The sequence below is a fragment of the Macaca thibetana genome, chromosome 18, assembly GCF_024542745.1.
Source record: "Macaca thibetana thibetana isolate TM-01 chromosome 18, ASM2454274v1, whole genome shotgun sequence".
Classification (NCBI taxonomy): domain Eukaryota; kingdom Metazoa; phylum Chordata; class Mammalia; order Primates; family Cercopithecidae; genus Macaca; species Macaca thibetana.
In genome coordinates this window covers 62,633,720-62,652,920 of record NC_065595.1, presented here as the reverse complement: position 1 = coordinate 62,652,920, position 19,201 = coordinate 62,633,720, and the positions used below count along the sequence as shown (strand labels likewise).

At 40.4% G+C, this 19,201-nt stretch overlaps 2 protein-coding genes across 17 annotated transcripts in view; one reads left to right on the top strand and one right to left on the bottom strand.

Annotated features, from left to right (window-relative positions):
* Positions 1-19,201, bottom strand: part of LOC126941171 (myosin regulatory light chain 12B) — a 392,918-nt gene that overhangs the window by 107,039 nt on the left and 266,678 nt on the right. The gene's annotated exons all lie outside the window — the stretch shown is intronic.
* Positions 1-19,201, top strand: part of MYOM1 (myomesin 1) — a 177,807-nt gene that overhangs the window by 77,069 nt on the left and 81,537 nt on the right. For all 4 annotated transcript variants that reach the window (XM_050767428.1, XM_050767432.1, XM_050767429.1 and 1 more), the window contains 5 exons: positions 839-927; positions 1,052-1,114; positions 6,101-6,265; positions 10,451-10,612; positions 18,597-18,738. In XM_050767428.1, the coding sequence (XP_050623385.1) occupies positions 839-927; positions 1,052-1,114; positions 6,101-6,265; positions 10,451-10,612; positions 18,597-18,738 (621 nt within the window). The remainder of the gene's footprint in view (positions 1-838; positions 928-1,051; positions 1,115-6,100; positions 6,266-10,450; positions 10,613-18,596; positions 18,739-19,201) is intronic.

Genomic DNA, 19,201 nt, shown 5'->3' with positions numbered 1-19,201 from the left:
GAAACCCCCTCTCTACTAAAAAAATACAAAAAATTAGGCGGGCGCCTGTAGTCCCAGCTACTCCGGAGGCTGAGGCAGCGTAAACCCGGGAGGCGGAGCTTGCAGTGAGTGGAGATCCGGCCACTGCACTCCAGCCGGGGCGACAGAGCGAGTCTCCGTCTCAAAAAAAAAAAAAAAAAAAAAAAAAGTGCTTCTTGTGTTATGCTGTGAGCTGAAACTCCAAGTATGGCCTGCACCTTAGTGGAAATGAAGTGTAAATAACTTAGATGAGCTTTCAAGCCAGAACACATAGACCAACCTGGCTCAGGGAGGTTGCGGGAATCTACACGGAGGGACTGCTGCTTTCTCTTCCCCATTGCCTGGTTGCCCCCAGACTGAAACCCACCACAAGGGCAGGACAGCAGGAAAGTCACACCCTCCAGTGTGCCTCCAGGTAGTTACTTGCTACAAAGGTTACATGCCTGCACATTTTCTCCTCCCAATGCAACTTTAGACAAGTAAGTAGATCACAATGCTGTTCACTCTGTAATTTATGTGCCTAGCACTTGGTTGCCTTTTTTTTTGTTTGACATTTTAAATGAACCCAGGCTAGGGTCACAGTGAACTACAGGTGTTCTCCCCAGTCTATGCTGCTGGCAGGAAACCACAGTAGATCACGTGGACTAATATCCCACAGGTAGCTGGATCAGAGACAGTAGCTGTACCAGGAGAACCAAAGAGCCGTGTGTTAGCCACTGATTTGCAGGGGGCTGTGATAGCAAAGACTTCCCTGATAGAACAGCTAGTAATTACAAGGATTGTCACTATGATGGATGTTCATTTCCATCTGTTCTTTCAGATGTGATTTTGAAGATACAGCTCAGTACCGGGCCTCGGCGATGAATGTTAAAGGAGAGCTTTCGGCATATGCTTCAGTTGTGGTAAAGAGTAGGTTTGCTAGATTTGTTTTCTTCAAAGTGTGTGTGTGTGTGTGTGTTTTAAATTTCTTCCCATTGTTTTAAAATAAATCTATCACAAAGCAGTTCACATCCATTTCTGTTTTCTTCTCTAGGGTATAAGGGAGAGTTTGATGAGACTCGCTTTCATGCTGGGGTTTCTACCATGCCCCTCAGCTGTAAGTTTAAAAATTTACTAAGTGTCATTTACTAAGTGTCACCTCTATGTAAAATATGGCATAATAAGCTAGTCCATAATGCTGAAATAAATGCATACTATATATAACATAGTATATGCTAGGTTGGATATAGTAGGTATCTGTGGTTATTTTATTTACTTTTTTAAAAAGATTTTTTGGTTACTGTTCTCTTTCTGAATCGAATTGCTTTGTGCTGGTTTTATGAAAACCTAGATATGATGGGCTAAAAATGGCAAATGCTTTTATGTCTTTCTGGGTTAAACTGAGAAAGATCATTATACAAACCTGGGCAGAATGACTTCACCAAACACACACACACACACACACACACACACACACACGAATCTGGACTATATCAAAGCATTCTTTCTCACCCTTAAATGTCCAGATGGGTATCACTTCCTTGAGAAAGCAGGTCTGACCCCCACTGCCACCGCTACACCCTACCCAATCAGGGTTAGGTGTCCTGGGTGAGGCTACGGCACCTCATCAGAGCGTCAGTGAGGCTGGACCCTGTTACTCGTTGTGTGTCAGTCTCCCTCCCTGGTCCATGAGCCACTTGAAGGCAAGGTTGGGCCTGCCACAGAGTGAGTATTCAATAATGAATGAATAAATAAATGCATTAAGTTACAAAGTACAATCTAAAATGAAGTCTAAATGTGATTACATAAAAACCTATTAAAAATATTCTGATCAGTGGTAATCTGCAAATCTGTGAATGTCAGTCATTTCATTTACATCAGAACTTCTATTTATGAGAAGCAATAAAAGCAAAATCTATGGTTGTTGAAAGCATTATATACTTAGAGTGGTCAGACTGAAAAAGGTAGTCAAGCCCTAACTTAGTTTTCAAACATGAAGAAATTAGTGGTAGTTTTGAAAATGGCTGAGATCAGTTTTTCACCTGCCTGGCTAGCTTGAGGTCTATGGCTGACCTGCTCCACTGATTTCATGCAATGGCTTCTCATTTAATATCCCAAGTTGTGATCATTGGTATCAGCCCCATGGGTGACAAGGGATGACTGGTAGAGCAACGGAGAAGCACATCCCAAATCATGTTCTTCTCCTATCTCTTGATTTATGCTGAGAGAGAATAGTTGGGGCCAGGCGCAGTGTCTCATGCCTGTAATCCCAGCACTTTGCGAGGCCGAGGCGGGTAGATCACCTGAGGTCAGGAGTTCCAGACCAGCCTGGTACAACATCGTGAAATCCTGTCTCTACTAAAAATACAAAGGCATGGTGGTGCGCACCTGTAATCCCAGCTACTCAGGAGGCCGAGACAGGAGAATCTCTTGAACTGGGGAGGCAGAGGTTACAGTGAGCTGAGATCACGGCACTGCACTCCATCCTAGGTAACAGAGCAAGACTCTGTCCCCTCCCGCAAAAAAAAAAGAAGAATAGCTGGAAATTCTGAACCTATGACTTGTCTCCCAGTGTCCCCAGGAGTGGCCTATTGATCACTTCACAATCCTCTGAATGTAGCTTGTCCATTTCCACAGCCATATCGTGATCCATGTTTCTCCTTTTCCCCTCTTCTCTGTCAACGCAGGGACTAAAAGTCCAATTCACTCTCACTTCTCTTATTGCTCAGTCTTACAGAGCCTCCTCTCTGATGACCCCTGAATTGAATGCAGTTGTTTCTAACAGAAAACAGAGGGCTCATATTCACGTATTTGGTTACTATTTACTGAGCACCTGTTATGTGCTAGGTAGGGGTTTAGTTGCTTGGAATGTTGGTAGATGTCACAGACAAAGCTCTCTGCTCTTTTTTCTAATACTTAACATTTATTGATCAGTTCTGCCAGACAATGTACTAAGACATTTTTGTACACATTGATTCATTTAATGTTTCCCAAAAGCTTATGAAGTAGTCGCGTTTCCATCTGTGCTATGCCGATGAGGAAACAGTTTAGAGAAGACCACACAGAGTGGTAGAATAGGGATGTGTCACTTGGTCTTTTTAATTCTAAACCATTATTTCAAACAAGGAGTCACCAAACATTTTCTGTAAAGGACTAGACTGTAAATATTGTAGACTTTGTGGGCCATTTGGTCTCTGTCACAACCACTCAACTCTGCCTCTGTAACACAAAAGCAGCCTAACAGTAGGAGAATGAATGAGCGTGACTGTGTTCCAAAAAAACCTCCTTTATGAACATTGAGATTTAAACTTCCTATGACTTTTCATGTCACAAAATATTGTGCTTCTTTTTATTATTTTCAACCACTAAAACATGCAAAAACCATTCTTAATGGTTTAAACAAGAGGCATTTCTAGATTTGCCCCACAGACTTGGCAACCCCTGCCCTAAACCATGTTTCCCAGGATAGTGTGTACATGTGATAAAAGATTGAGGACATGACAGCAGAATGATGTGTTGTCTTCTGGTTGTTAAACTGGGGTGCCTTCTACTGAACTCCAAAGTTATCGCAGACAGTCCAGTCCAGTCTCAAATACAGAAGAGAACCTAGAAGTTAGGTCCATTTCTAGGAGACCTACTTGCCTTTCCAGCTGGGTCTGGAATGTCTGACAGTAGCCCTCAGCTCTACCCCCTAAGGCAGCTCTGGAACCAGCCCAGCCTCCCAGCACTGTGCAAGATCTGTCAAGTTGTTTCTCTCTCTGGTCTCAATGAACATCAACACATTAAAGTGAGGCAGATGGGAGATGTGCTTCCAAAGAGAAGTTATATCACTGTTAATTAGGGTTACCTGGGAACACACAAAATCAAGACGGTACGATGTATTGGCCAAGAGCAGAGAAACGGCCAGCTGGTGCAAATCTAGCTCTGCAGGGGAATGTGGTCAGTTATTTTACCTTCCTATGCATCAGTTTCTTCTTCTATAAAATGCAGATATTAGTGGTACTTACCTAATAGCACTATTATGGGGCTTGTGTTAATAGGTATTAAATGCTTGGACCAATACTTGGTCAAAGTTGAACTCAGTAAATGTTAGCTTGCATTTTCAAGTGCAATGAAAGAAGTCTTAGGAAGAGGGACAAAATATATGAGAAAAGGCCTAAGTTTTGGAATCGAGAAGTTATGAGTGTGAATTTCAATTTCACATATGCTACCTATGAAATTCTGGCATTAGGTGTGTGTTACTTTTGTGAACTTCCATATCCCCACCTGAAAGAGAGGAAGAAAATAAAATCTACAGCATAGAGTTGTTGCAAGGAATTGATGATATGTCAAATGTGAAAGTGTCTGGCATGTAATAACCCATCAATAAATAGTCATTTCTTTCCCAAGTTCTTTCTTTGGTGAAAAGAGGAAATAAAACCTAGGAGAGTTGATTATGCAGGCTGCATTTACTCAATCTATAAATAAGATATTTCTGAGAACAATATTTTTAAAAGTTAGAATATTTTAAACTTTTCCATTTTCTCCTGTGGACATTTCTTGTAATATTTATTACTCAGATCATTAAAGAAAATGAAGCAACTTATTTTAAAACTACATTAAAATTATTTAACTAAAATTATTTTTATTTTTATGGATACATAGTAGTTGTACATATTGATGGGGTACATGTGATATTTTGATACAAACATACAATGTGTAATGATCAAATCACGGTAATTGGAGCATCCATCATCTCAAACATGTCTTATTTCTTTATATTAGGGACGTTCTAATTCCACTCTTTCTGTTGTTTGAAAATATGCAATAAATTAACTGTAGTTGCACTATTGTGCTACCACACACTAGATCTTATTCCTTGCATCTAATTGTGTTTTTGTACCCATTAACTAACCCGTCCTTATTCCCCCTTGCACTAAGCTTCCCAGCCTCTGGTAACTATCATTCTACTCTCTGTCTCCATGAGTTCAATTCTTTTTAGCTCTCACATGTGAGTGAGAACACATGATATCGGTTCTTCTGTGCCTGGCTTACTTCCCTTAACTTAATGTCCTCTAGATCCATCCATGTTGTTGCAAATGATAGATTTCAATTTTTTTTTTTTTTTGCTGAATAACATTCCATTGAGTATAAGTACCACGTTTTCTTCATTCATTCTCCCAGGGATGAACACTTAGGTTAATTTCACATCCTGGCCTATTGTGAAAAGGGCTGCAATAAACATCGGAGTGCAGGTGTCTCTGCTATATACTGATTTCCTTTCTTTAAGATATAAACCCAGCAGTGGGATTGCTGGATTTTATGGTAATTTTTTTAGTTTTTTGAGGAAACTCCATACTGTTCTCCATAGTGGTTGTACTAATTTACATTCCCACCAACAGCTCAAGAGGGTTTCCTTTTCTCCACATCTTTGTCAGCATTATTGCCTGTCTTTTGGATACATTTCAATTGGGGTGAGATGATATCTCATTGCAGTTTTGATTTGCATTTCTCTGATGATTAGTGATGTTGAGCATTTTTCCATATACCAGTTGGCCATTTGTGTGTCTTCTTTTTAGAAATGTTCATTCAGATCTTTTGCTCATTTTTAAATTGGATTACTTGAATTTTTTGCTATTGAGTACTTTGAGCCTCTTGTATATTCTGGTTATCAATCCCTTGTCAGATGAAAAACTCCATTTTTATGAATAATGGATATGGCTATTTTGTCCCAAGAGTACAGGCAGTAGAGTTTAAATTAACTCAACGTCTAAAATTACAAAGTGCATATGTTGCAGCTAAAGATTTAAGTCTAGGTTAAAAGTGGTATTAATTTGCATTTAAGACATTAAACCTGACCCTTTAAATTCTATTCATTACAATAATAAAAATAAGCGTTTAGCTTTTATAACCAATGAAGCAAGAATTTCCATACAAATTATATATGCATATGTTCTAAATACTTCTTATATAGAGTTTCATTTTGACCCAGATAAATCATTTGCTCATATGTTCATTTTTTTTTTTTTTTTTGCTGTGACTGCTTTCTGCCTGTGCTTATTAAACTGCTTGTGTCTCTTTGATGAAGAAAAAAATTACAGATATTTGTTATTTTTGTACCCAGTTGCTGTGACCCCGTATGGTTATGCATCCAAATTTGAGATCCACTTTGATGACAAATTTGATGTGTCTTTTGGGAGAGAGGGAGAGACAATGAGTCTAGGCTGTCGCGTAGTCATCACTCCTGAAATTAAACATTTCCAGCCAGAGATCCAGTGGTACAGAAATGGTGAGTCTTTACAATGAATGCTCACTTAGGTTCTTATTCGAAGAAGGTTGTAGACCAGATTGCAGATCTGTTTATCAGAGCTGATGGAATCTGGAAGTTAGAAGGGACTACCTTTACACGATTAAAAGATTTTTACATATATAGCAAAGTAGCAACACTTTCATATTTGTGGAGATGATATTTTCCTTTTAGCAAGTAAGATGTGGAAAGAATTATAAAGAATGTATATTATACTGGGCATGGTGGCTCATGCCTGTAATCCCAGCACTTTGGGAGGCTGAGGCGGGTGGATCACCTGAGGTCAGACGTTTTAGACCAGCCTGGCCAACATGACGAAACCCCATCTCTACTATACAAAAATTAGCCAGGTGTGGTGGTGCCCGCCTGTAATCCCAGTTACTCAGGAGGCTGAGGCAGGAGAATCACTTGAACCCAGGAGGCAGAGGTTGCAATGAGTGGAGATGGCGCCATTGTACCTGGGCGACAGAGCGACCGTCTCAAAAAAAAAAAAAAAAAAGGTATATTCATTTTGTAAGTTAATCCATTTGGTAAAATACCCATCCTCATAGACTTATTTATACCACAAAAATGGTATGTAACTTTAAAAAACATAACCTTATGAAATAATAAAATCCTGATATTATTATTAATTAACTAGAAGAGTACATTCAGAAAAATTTCAGACTCTGGCACTTTTGTTTTAATGTATTAAAGGCTTTTTATAATTTTGAAATTTTTGATAAGTATATTCTGCATGCAATATATCCAAGTTATACTGATGTCCCCTAAGGACACAAAAATAGATAAAATGATCCTTTTGTTTTACATTATATTATAACAGGCTGGTAAAACAGAAAGAAATTCCTTCCATTGTCAGTTCCTCTGACTCTGGCTTTAAATCACAATTTGATCTCACTTTGCTTCAAACGGGCCTAGAGCCATGATACTTTGGTGTGAGAAAGAAATAAGGATTTAATTAAGCACTTTGGGAGGCGGAGGTGGGCAGATGACCTGAGGTCAGGAGTTTGAGACCAGCCTGGCCAACATGGTGAAACCCTGTCTCTACCAAAAACTACAAAAATTAGCCGGGCGTGGTGGCGCACAACTGTAGTCCCAGCTACTTGGGTGGCTGAGGCAGGGGAATCGCTTGAACTCAGAAGGCAGATGTTGCAGCGAGCCAAGATTGCGCCATTGCACTCCAGCCTAGGTGACAGAGCGGGACTCCATCTCAAAACAAAACAAAATAAAAAACATAAAATAAAATAACAATAAATCTTAGGTCCAAATACACTAAGTTTCCATACTAGAATATCTCATAGAATAGACCAAGATATAGAAACTGTCTGAAGAGAATAAGGGATTACCCCAAATCACACAGTCAAATTCTTGCCACAGGAGACCTCCAGACCTGCTGGTGTTTACTCTAAGCCTGGAGATCTTTTCACTACCATGTGCCTCCTTTTATATTGTCTGTATTAGGTCTAATATAGACAAAAAGCCTCATGCGAAAATTTGTACTTTCTCTGACCTGTCTGCCTCCCTTTATGCCTCGGTATTGAAAAAAGCATTGAAATTTAAGAAACTGAATTTGCCCCTACATACATAGTTATCTGCGAGGCCTATGCTAGCTCCTAGCTAATAGAAAATGTGTTGTGGAGAGAGCAATGAGTAAGGCCTAGGGACTTTCATCATCCCTTTTAATTTATCTTAAAGTTTTCACTATGTTTATTTATAGAGAGGATTATATTTTAAAGCTCTTAAAAAACTGTAAAATTCCAGACACATACAGTAGGATACTAGTAAGATTATCATATAATTTTTCTGTTTAATTGTTTTAGAAAATAAATTTTGGAAAAATACAGAAAAATGAAAGAAAAAATAATGATAATGCTTTGCGGTATTATCCTATAAGGTACTTTATTATTATTATTTGTATTACTATTTATTATTCAAAGTCCATTTTGTTCAGGTAAAAAAACAAAGGTACAGAGAGGTTAAGTAATTTGCTGAAAGTTACATAATTAGTTAGTGAAAGAGATCAGACTGAGCTGGGCATGGTGGCTCAGGCCTGTGTTCCTAGCACTTTGGGAGGCCGAGGTGGGCAGATCACTTGAGGTCTGGAGTTTGAGACCAGCCTGGCCAACCTGGTAAAACCCCATCTCTAGTAAAAAAAAAAAAAAAAAAAAAAAAAAAAAAAAGAAAAAAAGAAAAAAAAATTAGCCAGGCGTGGTGGCGCATGCCTGTAATCCCAGCTACTCAGGAGGCTGAGGCATGATAATCACTTGAACCCAGGAGGCGGAGGTTGCAATGAGCTGAGCTCACACCACTGCACTCTAGCCTGGGTGACAGAGCGAGACGCCACCTCAAATAAAAGTTAAAAAAAAAAAAAAAAAAAAAAAAAAAGACTTGAAATAGAAAGAGATCAGACTGAAATATAGGTCCTCTCCGGAGCTGACTTTTTGGGCCTGCGTTTAATGCTCTGCTGTCACCCTCTTGAAGTTCGTGATCACTTTATCTTTGACCTTGTGTTTTATACATGGAGTCCAATGGGACTATGGCACATGCACACGATAGGAGGAAATATGGCAATGGCAGTTCAGACCCATGTAGGCGCGGGATCCCGGGCACAGTGAGCAGTGGGTAGTGGACAGTGTGAGCACCAGGCAGCAGGCGTGGTCTTCAGGTGTGCACATGAGCGCTTGGGGCAGTCTGTGGCACCATGGCATTCCAAGGTGATGGCAGAGACCAGGACCTAGGGCCAGACTGGAATTAGCAATGGTGGTGGCCCCAGCAGCAGCAGCAGCAGTGGTGATGGGTCCCATGGCTGCAGACGAGAGAAGGGGCTCGGCGTGGAGGCAGCATAGGGACACACAGTGTGGGGCCAGCTTGCCCGGCCTTCCCCAGAACTCAGGTCTGTGGGATCTGCACGAATATTAACTCCTGGCCTGAGCATGGGGACAGGAACTGCTGGCGATAGGACAGTAAACTTTGTCAGTCAAATATTATAAAATAAAAGTGTACATGTAGACACTGCAATAAGGCACATAAGGCAGTTATTAGAATTCTTCAAGGAGGTTCGAATCTCTGGTTTTGAGGCTTAGAATTAGAAGTTAAATTTAAAGATGGTAGCATTTGATGGAAAAGAACATTTTCATATGAAACTTTGGATGAGCCTATTAACAAGGAAGACAGTTTAAAAATTACCACTTATAATTGAAGATACAGTAATGGAATACATAAACAGACATCCTGAATTTTATACAAATCATGAAATCATGTTTGGCTTGTAGTATCACCTCCACAAGTTAAAGCCATATTGGACAAAGCATTAAAAGGAAACTGTATAAATTCACACTTAAAATTAAATTGAGATTTACATGAAACTGATTTGTATGAAGAGTTAAATCTTCTTAGAATAATTACCCCTTTATTCTAGATTCCAGATTGTCCCTTTATTCTAGATTCTAGAATCTGGAGTCATCAGTTCTAGATTACTAAAATTTATATTTTGAAATAGTTTCTCAGAAAGTTAACCCAATGTTGTCATAGCCTATATAACTTCCTTAACAGCCCCAGTAACAGTTACATCAGCAGAAAGGTCTTTCTAAAAAAATTATGGAAACTCATTCGTGAGCTTGCATTTATAAAGAGTGACTGATACTGCTTTTGATTATTTGATTTAAAATAAAGTTGCTAAAAGTATTAATTTTGATGACTAATAAATGAATTTGCAGAAAAGCAGACCAGCAATATCTTATTATCAATCAAGGTCTCCCTACTAGTAACGTATTATTATTGATTGCATATACAATTATGGCACAAAAGTATGATTTTTTGCAACTTGTATTACCCCTATTATATTCTTGTAAGTAATAAAATATTTTTTAAAGGAATAAGACATATTTTAGCACCTTTAATTGCACTTTTTCTCTGCTTTTAGAACAAGGCGCTTGTAATGTAATTTTACACCAGGCCCCTGCAGATTATGTGTCTGCCCCTGATCCCCTTACTTTTGGTCCGGTATTTTTACCAATGTAAACGTATCAGAATGGCTCAAAGTCCTAGAGACTTCCTCTAGTAGTTAAATCACTTTCAATATAGAAAAGGCTAAGGAGAGGAATGGAGGGGATACAAGAAGGAAGTAATAAAAATAAGTTAATTTGCTTACTTTTAAAATGTTTCTAGGAGTACCTCTTTCTCCATCGAAATGGGTGCAAACACTTTGGAGTGGAGAGCGGGCAACACTGACATTTTCCCATCTCAACAAAGAAGATGAAGGCCTCTATACAATCCGTGTACGGATGGGAGAATATTATGAACAATATAGTGCTTATGTCTTTGTTCGAGGTAAGTCCTAGCAAAAAACCAAACACCTAACAATATTTAGTACACTGAAGCCAAAGCAGTTTTTGATTACAAAACAGTTCAAACATGTTTCATAATGATGGAAGAGTCATTTCAAAATTCTGACTGGGTGCAATGTCTCATGCCTGTAATCCCAGCACTTTGGGAAGCTGAGATGGGTGGATCACTTGAGCTCAGGAGTTCGAGACCAGCCTGGGCAACATGGTAAAATCTCATCTCTACAAAATATTAGCTGGGCATGGTGGTGCACGCTTGTAGTCTCAGCTACTTGGGAGGCTGGAGTGGGAGGATGGCTTGAGCCCGGCAGGCTGAAGTTCCAGTTGGCTGAGATTGTGCCACTGTGCTCCAGCCTAGGTGACAGAGTGAGACCCTGTCTCAAAACAAAAGCAAAAAAAAAGTAGACCTAGTTAAAAGGTGAGCCCTGAGGGCACCAACTCAAAAGTCACCATTTTCCAGACCATGTTTCCGTCATTAATATCAGGACTTTCTTCATCTTCAGGGAGCCACTAGTACAGTTCCCTATGACTGTTCAGGTGGAGATGCTAAATCCTAATGATACCCGCCATCTCAGTTTAAAGAAGCTGCTGCAGAAGAGGGATCTGTTATTTTGGGTGTAGGTCTTTAATATGTATTTCAGAGAGTACATTTATTATTTCATTTCAGGTCCCTTGGCCCATAACTGAACTTTATAGCCTCTGTTTTGGTGAACTAGGAAGCAAGGAGTTTCAGCTTAATTCTTGAGACAAACCATAATTGTTGACTTTAGGAGTCTTTCTATTCTTTCAGTGTTTTTTTTTTGAGAGGGAGTCTCGCTCAGTCACCCAGACTGGAGTACAGTGGCACGATCTCGGCTCACTGCAAGCTCCGCCTCCTGGATTCACACCATTCTCATGCCTCAGCCTCCTGAGTAGCTGGGACTACAGGTGCCAACCACCACGCCCAGCTAATTTTTTGTATTTTTAGTAGAGACGGGGTTTCACCGTGTTAGCCAGAATGGTCTCGATCTTCTGACCTCATGATCCACCTGCCTCGGTCTCCCAAAGTGCTGGGATTATAGGCCTGCGCTACTGCGCCCGGCCTTTTCAGTGGTGTCTTAAATGGATTGGGTATGTACACGTGGAATATGATTCCTCCATGGGATCCCAGCACTTTGGAAGACCATTAGCACTTTTACGCCACCAGGTGGTGGTCTGTGTTTTCTTACGGGATGATTAGTCAGATGCAGTCATAAGAAGAGATCCAGGAGAGGCACAAGAAAACAACGTGTATGATACTCACAGGTCCTAGAACAGGAACAGCAGGGCCACATGGGAAAGTGCCAGTGTCAGTCATGAGTCAGAAGGGGCAAGAGGAGCAAAGGAGTGCCTAGACCAAGGCCTTTGTTGGAGTTTCCTTGGGAAAGGAAAGTAGGGCAATTAACAAGTTAGGATTGGCTAGTTCAAATAATTTCAGTAGGTTGTAAGTTACAGGTGTGGTCCCTGCTTGCCTGGTACCTGGCCCCAGGGATGATTAAGGCAGAGCAATATTGGTTCTTGGGTTCTACAGGCCAGATAAAGGAGGTGTGGCTGAAGTGGTTAGTTTGCATAGCAGTCATGCTCCCCTCTGGGCCCTAAGAATTGGCTCGCCTCAGGAAGGCAGGCCCTCCTTAGTCAGAAAGGTGTGTAAGATGTTAAAGCATCATAATGTAGAGAAAATTTAAAATAGAAACAATGCAGGTAGACTAGCTCATTTTTATCTGTCATGCGCTAAATAGCATCATAAACTCATAAACGTTTCGAGTGCTCAGCTGGGATCCACAGACTTCCAAAGGGTCTGTGATTAGAACTGTATTTCAATATAATTAGTTTTTTTGGTAATCACATACATTTTATTTTATGTGTTTAAATGCATTACTCTCAGAAGGACCTCTAGGCTTTACCGGCTTGTCAAAGGGGTTGATGGCTCAAAAAATATTAGACTTCTCATCCTAGTACAACCCCTTAATTTTAAGATGCAGAAACTGAGGTTCAAAAAAGTACAGTAATTTACCAAAAACTTCAGTTAATTAGAAGCAGAAGTGGAACTAGGTTGTAGATCTTCCAATGGCTAACCCAGGATTTTAATTAGGATCTAGACTAAGCTGCTGAAATGAAATAACAAAAGGTTTGTTTCTCTCCTCTATGTGAAAGTTGGGTATGATCCTGATGCCTCTTCCCAGGCCCCCTCTATGTTGTTACTGCACCGTGCCTGGGGTACTGTCCCAGGTTCCCATCCCAGCCTATGGGGAGGGGAAAGAAAGGGAGTGGAGGGGCAGAGGCCGAATTGCACTCATCACTTCTGCTTGGTGCACACTTAGCACATGCAGACACTTCACAGCGCGGGGAGCTGGGATGTACAGTCTCTTGTTAGCCAGCCATGTTTTCTGCTAACGCTCAGGGGTCCTAGTACTAAAAGGAAACCGGAAGAATGATTACTGGGGACAGTTAGGCCATACCACATCAGCATTGAACAATACAAATGATCACTGAATTCTGTCCCAGACCGGCAACTGGTACAGATATCTGAATATCTATAACATCTGAAAAGCGTGTCAGGCGTTCTCCGCCACAGAAGCATCATGAAAAAGTCTGTATCGTCAGGGAAGACAGGAGCTGGCCTTCTGGGAAAATCGCAGTGAGAACCGACACACTGCAATTAGCAAGTGTGTTCATTTAGCCAAATCGCCAGGATAAACCTGGCTAGATGAGGATGAACTAAGCTAAGTCTTTGCTTCCGCTTTCCGTTGTTTTACCAGAGCCAGAGAACATTGCTGGCTATTCCAAAAATCTTTGTCATGCTCCTTCCTTCGTGAACTTTTTCTGGGAACTCTGACCTAGTCTAGGGTTCCTCAGCATTTCTCAGTGCCCACACCCAGAAAGGTGCCTCTTTGCCAGGTTTAGGCCAGACTTCACGTTACTAACTATGGATGAGGCGAAGGTGTTCCAATTTAAAATTTACACTCAAGCCAGCTTTCAAATCCACAAATTAAGGAAATGGAAAGATTCTCAGTTTGTCAGAGGTTGATGTGAGAGAATTGAAAAGATAAATGGAAAAGACAAAATTGGAAAGGTAAATTTCAGAATTGCATTGTGAATTTTACAATCTTTAGAGAAAGATTTCACTTATAAATTTATTTTAAATGATATATATTAGGTTTTTAAAAACATATTTTTGAGATATAATTTACATGCCATAAAGTTCACTCATGCTAAATTACAATTTGGTGCTTTTTAGTTTATTTACAGAGTTAGACAACCATTACCCACACTCCACTTTTAGAAAATTTTGACCAGGTACAATGGCTCACGCCTGTAATCCCAGCACTTTGGGAGGCCAAGAAAGGAGGATCTCTTGAGCCCAGGAGTTTGAGACCAGCCTGGGCAACATAGCAAGACCCCATCTCTACAAAAACTGAAAACAATTAGCTGGGCGTCGTGCATGCCTGTGGTCCCAGCTACTCAGGAGGCTGAGGTGGGAGGATTGCTTGAGTCCAGGAGGTCGAGGCTGCGATGAGTGGTGATTGCACCACTGCACTCCAGCCTGGGTGGCAGAATGAGACCCTGTCTCAAAAAGAAAAAAGAAATGAAAGTCAGAGAGAAGAAGAAAAGAAGGCAGGGAAGGGAAAGGAAGGGAAAGGAAGAAGGAGGAGGAGGAGGAGGAAGAGGAGGAGGAGGAGGAGAAGAAGAAGATGAATAAGAAGAAGAAGAGGAAGAAGAAGAACAACAAGAAGAAGAAGAAGAGAAGAAGGGAAAAAGAAGGGAAGAAAAAGAGAGGGAGAGAGGGAAGGAAGACAGGCAGGTAGGGAAGGAAGGAAGGAAGGAGAGAAGGAAGGGAAGGAAGGAAAAGAAAGAAAATTTACATCAACCCAAAAAGATTTCTCCTCCCTACTTCCCTCTTCCATACCCAGTCTAGCCTCCTGCAACTACTAATTCACTTTCTATCTCTATAGATTTGTCTTTCTGGACATTTCTGGATCTCTATGGTTTTTTATGTCGGCCTTCTTTGGCTTTACGTGTTTTGAGGTTCATTCATGTTGTAACACCTATTATTCCTTTTTCTTATTAAATTGCATTCCAATACATGGATATGCATCCTTTTGCCTGTACGTTCACCCACTGATGGAGAGTGTGATCGTTTTTACTCTTTGGTTATTATAAACATTTGTGTTCATATTTATAGGCCTATATCTTCATTTCTCTTGGGTACCTACCTACAAGTGGAATTGCTAGGTAATTTGTGTTTAACTTTGTAAGCAACTGCCATTGTTTAAATAATATATGTATTTTTTAAACTTTGTATTCATTGAGCTGCACGAGGTCACTTCAGGGCATTGTTTTGGAGCTCTGATATTCTTGCAGCTTAGAAAATAGCTTCCACACCAGAATGATCAGTGTATAAAGCACCATATGTCTGCAGAAACACATTGTAAAGAGCTGTACACATTTGGCCAAGATTTTATTACACAGATAATATGTGTTCATTGTGAAAAAATAGATAATATAAATTTAACAAATAAAAAGTAAAGCCATCCATAAGTCTACCACTCACAGGTATCCAGTGTTATCATTTTATTACGTATTCTTTGAGGTTTTGATGTATTCTTTCCTTCTCTTTCTCTTTTCTTTTTTTTCACACAATCTCTCTCTCGCTCTCTCTCATGCAGAGAGAAAGAGATAGAGAAATAATAAAGTGATAAAGGATGTCATTAAAATGTTATGAAAGAAGAATTGAAAATGGCAAATAGGTATATGAAAAAATTTTCATTAGTAATCAAATCAATGAAAATTCAAATGAGGCTGGGCACAGTGGCTCACGCCTGTAATCCCAGCACTTTGGGAGGCCCAGGTGGGAGGATCACTTGAGCCCAGGAGTTCAAGACCAGCCCGGGCAACATAGTGAGACCCTGTCTCTACAAAAAATTAAAAAATTAGTTGGGCATAGTGGAGTATGCCTATAGCCCTAGCTACTTGGGAGGCTGAAGAGGTAGGAGAGCTTGAGTCTGGGAGGTCAAAGCCACAGTGAACTATGATTGCCTTACTGCACTCCAGCCTGGGCAACAGAGTGAGACCCTATCTCAAAAAAAAAAAAAAAAGAAAGAAAGAAAAAAAAGAAAATTGAAATGAGATTATTTTTCCTAAAATATTGAAAAGATTTAACATTTTTTAAAATCCACTGGGGTAAAGGAGGAACAACACTGCTACAGTGGCTGGTGAGTATAAATTGGTTTAACTTTTCTCAGGGTCTTTGCCACTAAATATCAAAAACACACATTTCCAACAAGTCTAGTTCTAAGAGCTAAGTGGACAGAGGTGAAAAAAACGTTTGGAGGAAAATTGAAAGAAATATAGATATTCACCAATATGCAAGTTATAGAATAAAGTATAATAGATGCTCCATGAAACAATGACATACCACACAGCAATGAAAACCAGTGTCTACCCACATGTATTGATATGGAAATATATCAAGAAAAAACAGCTTACATGAAACTACATAGTAAGATCACTTTGTTTCAAAAATAATCATTTCTGAGTTTATAAATATAGAAGAAAGTCTAGAAAGATTTAGGCCAATATGTTAATAGTAGTTATCTCTGGGTTATAAAAAAGGGATTTTAACATATTTTTTGATTATCATACAGTTCACATAAAATATATATAATACTTTTACAATAAAGACAATAGAATTACTTACATTTTGCAAAAAGTTTTTAATAGTCTGTGTCAGAGGTCAAAATATAAAGAGTAGTAAGCTAATCTTTGACCTAATAATCAAACTTACAAAAGTTTGGCTATTTGGAGGGCTGGGAGAGGGAAGGGCAGAGGCATAGAAGAGGATTAATGTTGTCTGAAGGGTGCTGTGGGCCCCACACTGTGTAGCAGCTGCTAGAAGCCAAATACTGTGATTCCTTGCTTCACAGTTGTCGCTTGTCATCCCAAGTATGTTTTGCTTCTCACACTATATTGTAGCTTCTTGAGAAAAAGAAGGTTATTATTATTATTATTTGGGGACAAGGTCTTACTTTGTCACCCAGGCTGGAGTGTAGTGGTGCGATCATAGCTCACTGCAGCCTCTACCTCCCAGACTCAAACAGTCTTCTTCTGTCAGCCTCTCAAGTAACTGGAAACACAGGCCCGCACTTCCATACCTGGCTATTTTTTTTTTAATGCATAGAAACAGGATCTCACCATGTTGCCCAGGCTGGTCTTGAATTCCTAGGCTCAAGTGATCTACCTGCCTCAGCCTCCCATGGCATGAGCCACGGCACCCAGTTAGGATCCTTATTTTTTAACTTTTGCAGTTAACACCTAGAAGAGCACCGAATGAATGAACGAATGAATGAGCAAATGAATGCCTGAGTAACTTGGAAGATTGTCAAGCCCACCTCAGTTCCAAGCAATGCTATACAAATGCTGAACAATGGCTCCCTGAATGCCCGCTGTCTGCCAGGCTCCACAACAACGTATTCCTGCCATCGTGCAGCTAAGCCATGGATGCCCAGCTCACTAAACTCTGCTCTATCAATTCAGGGGCTGCTGGTTGTTGTGCTATAGGCCATTAGCAAAGGACATGGCTAGAGGTTGCCAGCTGTCCCCCTTGTAGCTGAGTGGCTTTCTAGCAATGCCTTTTTTGCAGCCCAAGCATGTCAGCCTCAGCATCCCCACCTCCTCTGCAGCTCTGCTCTGCCTTTGTCATCAGCAGCACCACCCTCTGCCATCTAGTGCTCTGAAAGTCTGGAAGGAAAGACGTGTCTCCTCATCAAAATGCTCGTTTCCCATTGAGTGCCACGCAGAGATTCTGCATTAAGTTTTAGGCACAATGATTTAGTTACATTCTCCTATAGCACTTCTGCAGGAGATATTTGCCTAGACGCTTTCCTGCTGGTTCACAGAGCAAGAGACAGAATGTTCAAAACCCAAGTGGCTTGAGCTCTTCACAGGTAATGCAAACCTATTAAATGCAGTAGACAAATATTTCTGCTGTTATCAAATGTCCTTGTAACTCATAAGAGTTACAGAATGTAGATCATAGGAAAAGAAAGTGTTTGTTTGGTTGACATGGGTGCTTTCCCTTGAGTGAGTGGCTCCCGCATGTCTCGCCCTCTTCTACTAACTCCGTTTATGAAAGCGTTGGTCAAATGCCAGGAGGAATTGGCAAATGTGGGCCTCCGCCCCCAGGGACCCTGCCTCTTGTCTTAATTATTCTCACTTAAAAGGTTGCTAACTGAATATTTTCGTTCCCCCTTTTCTCCCTCCTATAAACAGCCCTGATTCACTAATTTAGCTGTGCCTGAGGGGCTGCGTGGTCAGGGGATCCCATTTCATAAAAAGGGATTGTACTGTTTCTTGTATTATCCTGGACTTTTACTAAACTCAGATAAACTAAGCTCAGATGTGAGTATTGCATTGGAGTTCTTTCCCTAAGTGTCTTCAGTTTGGTGACAATCATTTGATTAAAACAAATGTTTTCTCTTTCAAAATGGTAGTGTCTTGCCTACGACTGGCGAAGCTCTATGACTCGTATTTTCTTGCGGATGCCTCCAGAAGGGGCATTTGTCCCTCTTGGGGGCCTTTCTTAGTTTTTTCGTAGCAACATTGCACAATCAATGTCATGAGAACTGACTTTCTGGCACAACTGACTTGTCTGAATGCAATCTTCAGCATCTCTATATTAATTTTCTTTTGGAACATTTTGGGCTGGAAGGACCATGAGACAAAGGTCATGGGTTCTTTTCAGAGCACTTTCTATTTTCTGACCCAATGTTCTTCCTGCCGAAGGTGAAAAACACACATGTTGGTCAACAAATAGCAAGATTTGATGCTTGCTGTGTTGGGGCCAAAGATGGAGCCACTGTGATGATGTGGTAAGAAGCGTGTGCACTGAGACCTCCGCCTGCCGAGCTGACAGCATGTCTGAGAGGGTTAATGGGATCCTTCTCTCTCCACAGATGCTGATGCAGAGATTGAAGGAGCCCCAGCTGCTCCCTTGGATGTGAAGTGCTTGGAGGCCAACAAAGATTATATCATCATCTCTTGGAAACAGCCAGCTGTCGATGGAGGGAGTCCTATTCTCGGATATTTTATTGACAAGTTAGTGCTTAGGCTAATATCAGTTACAGTTATTTGGTCATAGAGATGCAGTCTTGATTTCTCCCATCATTTCTAGGGGAAATATTTTCTTTTCTGGCCTTCCTCTCTGTTTCTATTTCTGTATCTCTCTTCATCTTTCTTTTTCTCTATTTGTCTCTGTCTCAGTCTCTCGCTCTCTCTTTCTCTGTGTGTGTATAGATGTACACATACATACACATACATAGACACACATACATATAATGGTCCTACATATATGTATATATATATAAAATGGGTATATATACCCATTATAAGTACCTCTGTGTGTGTGTGTGTGTGTGTGTGTATGTTGAGTAGGTACTTGGAAACACCGATTTCTAATTGAGTACTTTTACAGCAGTTAGTACCTGCAGATGGAGTGGGTCATTCCCAGCAGACAAATGTGACAGCTCATATCATAGTGTCACAAAATTCATCTTTGGAA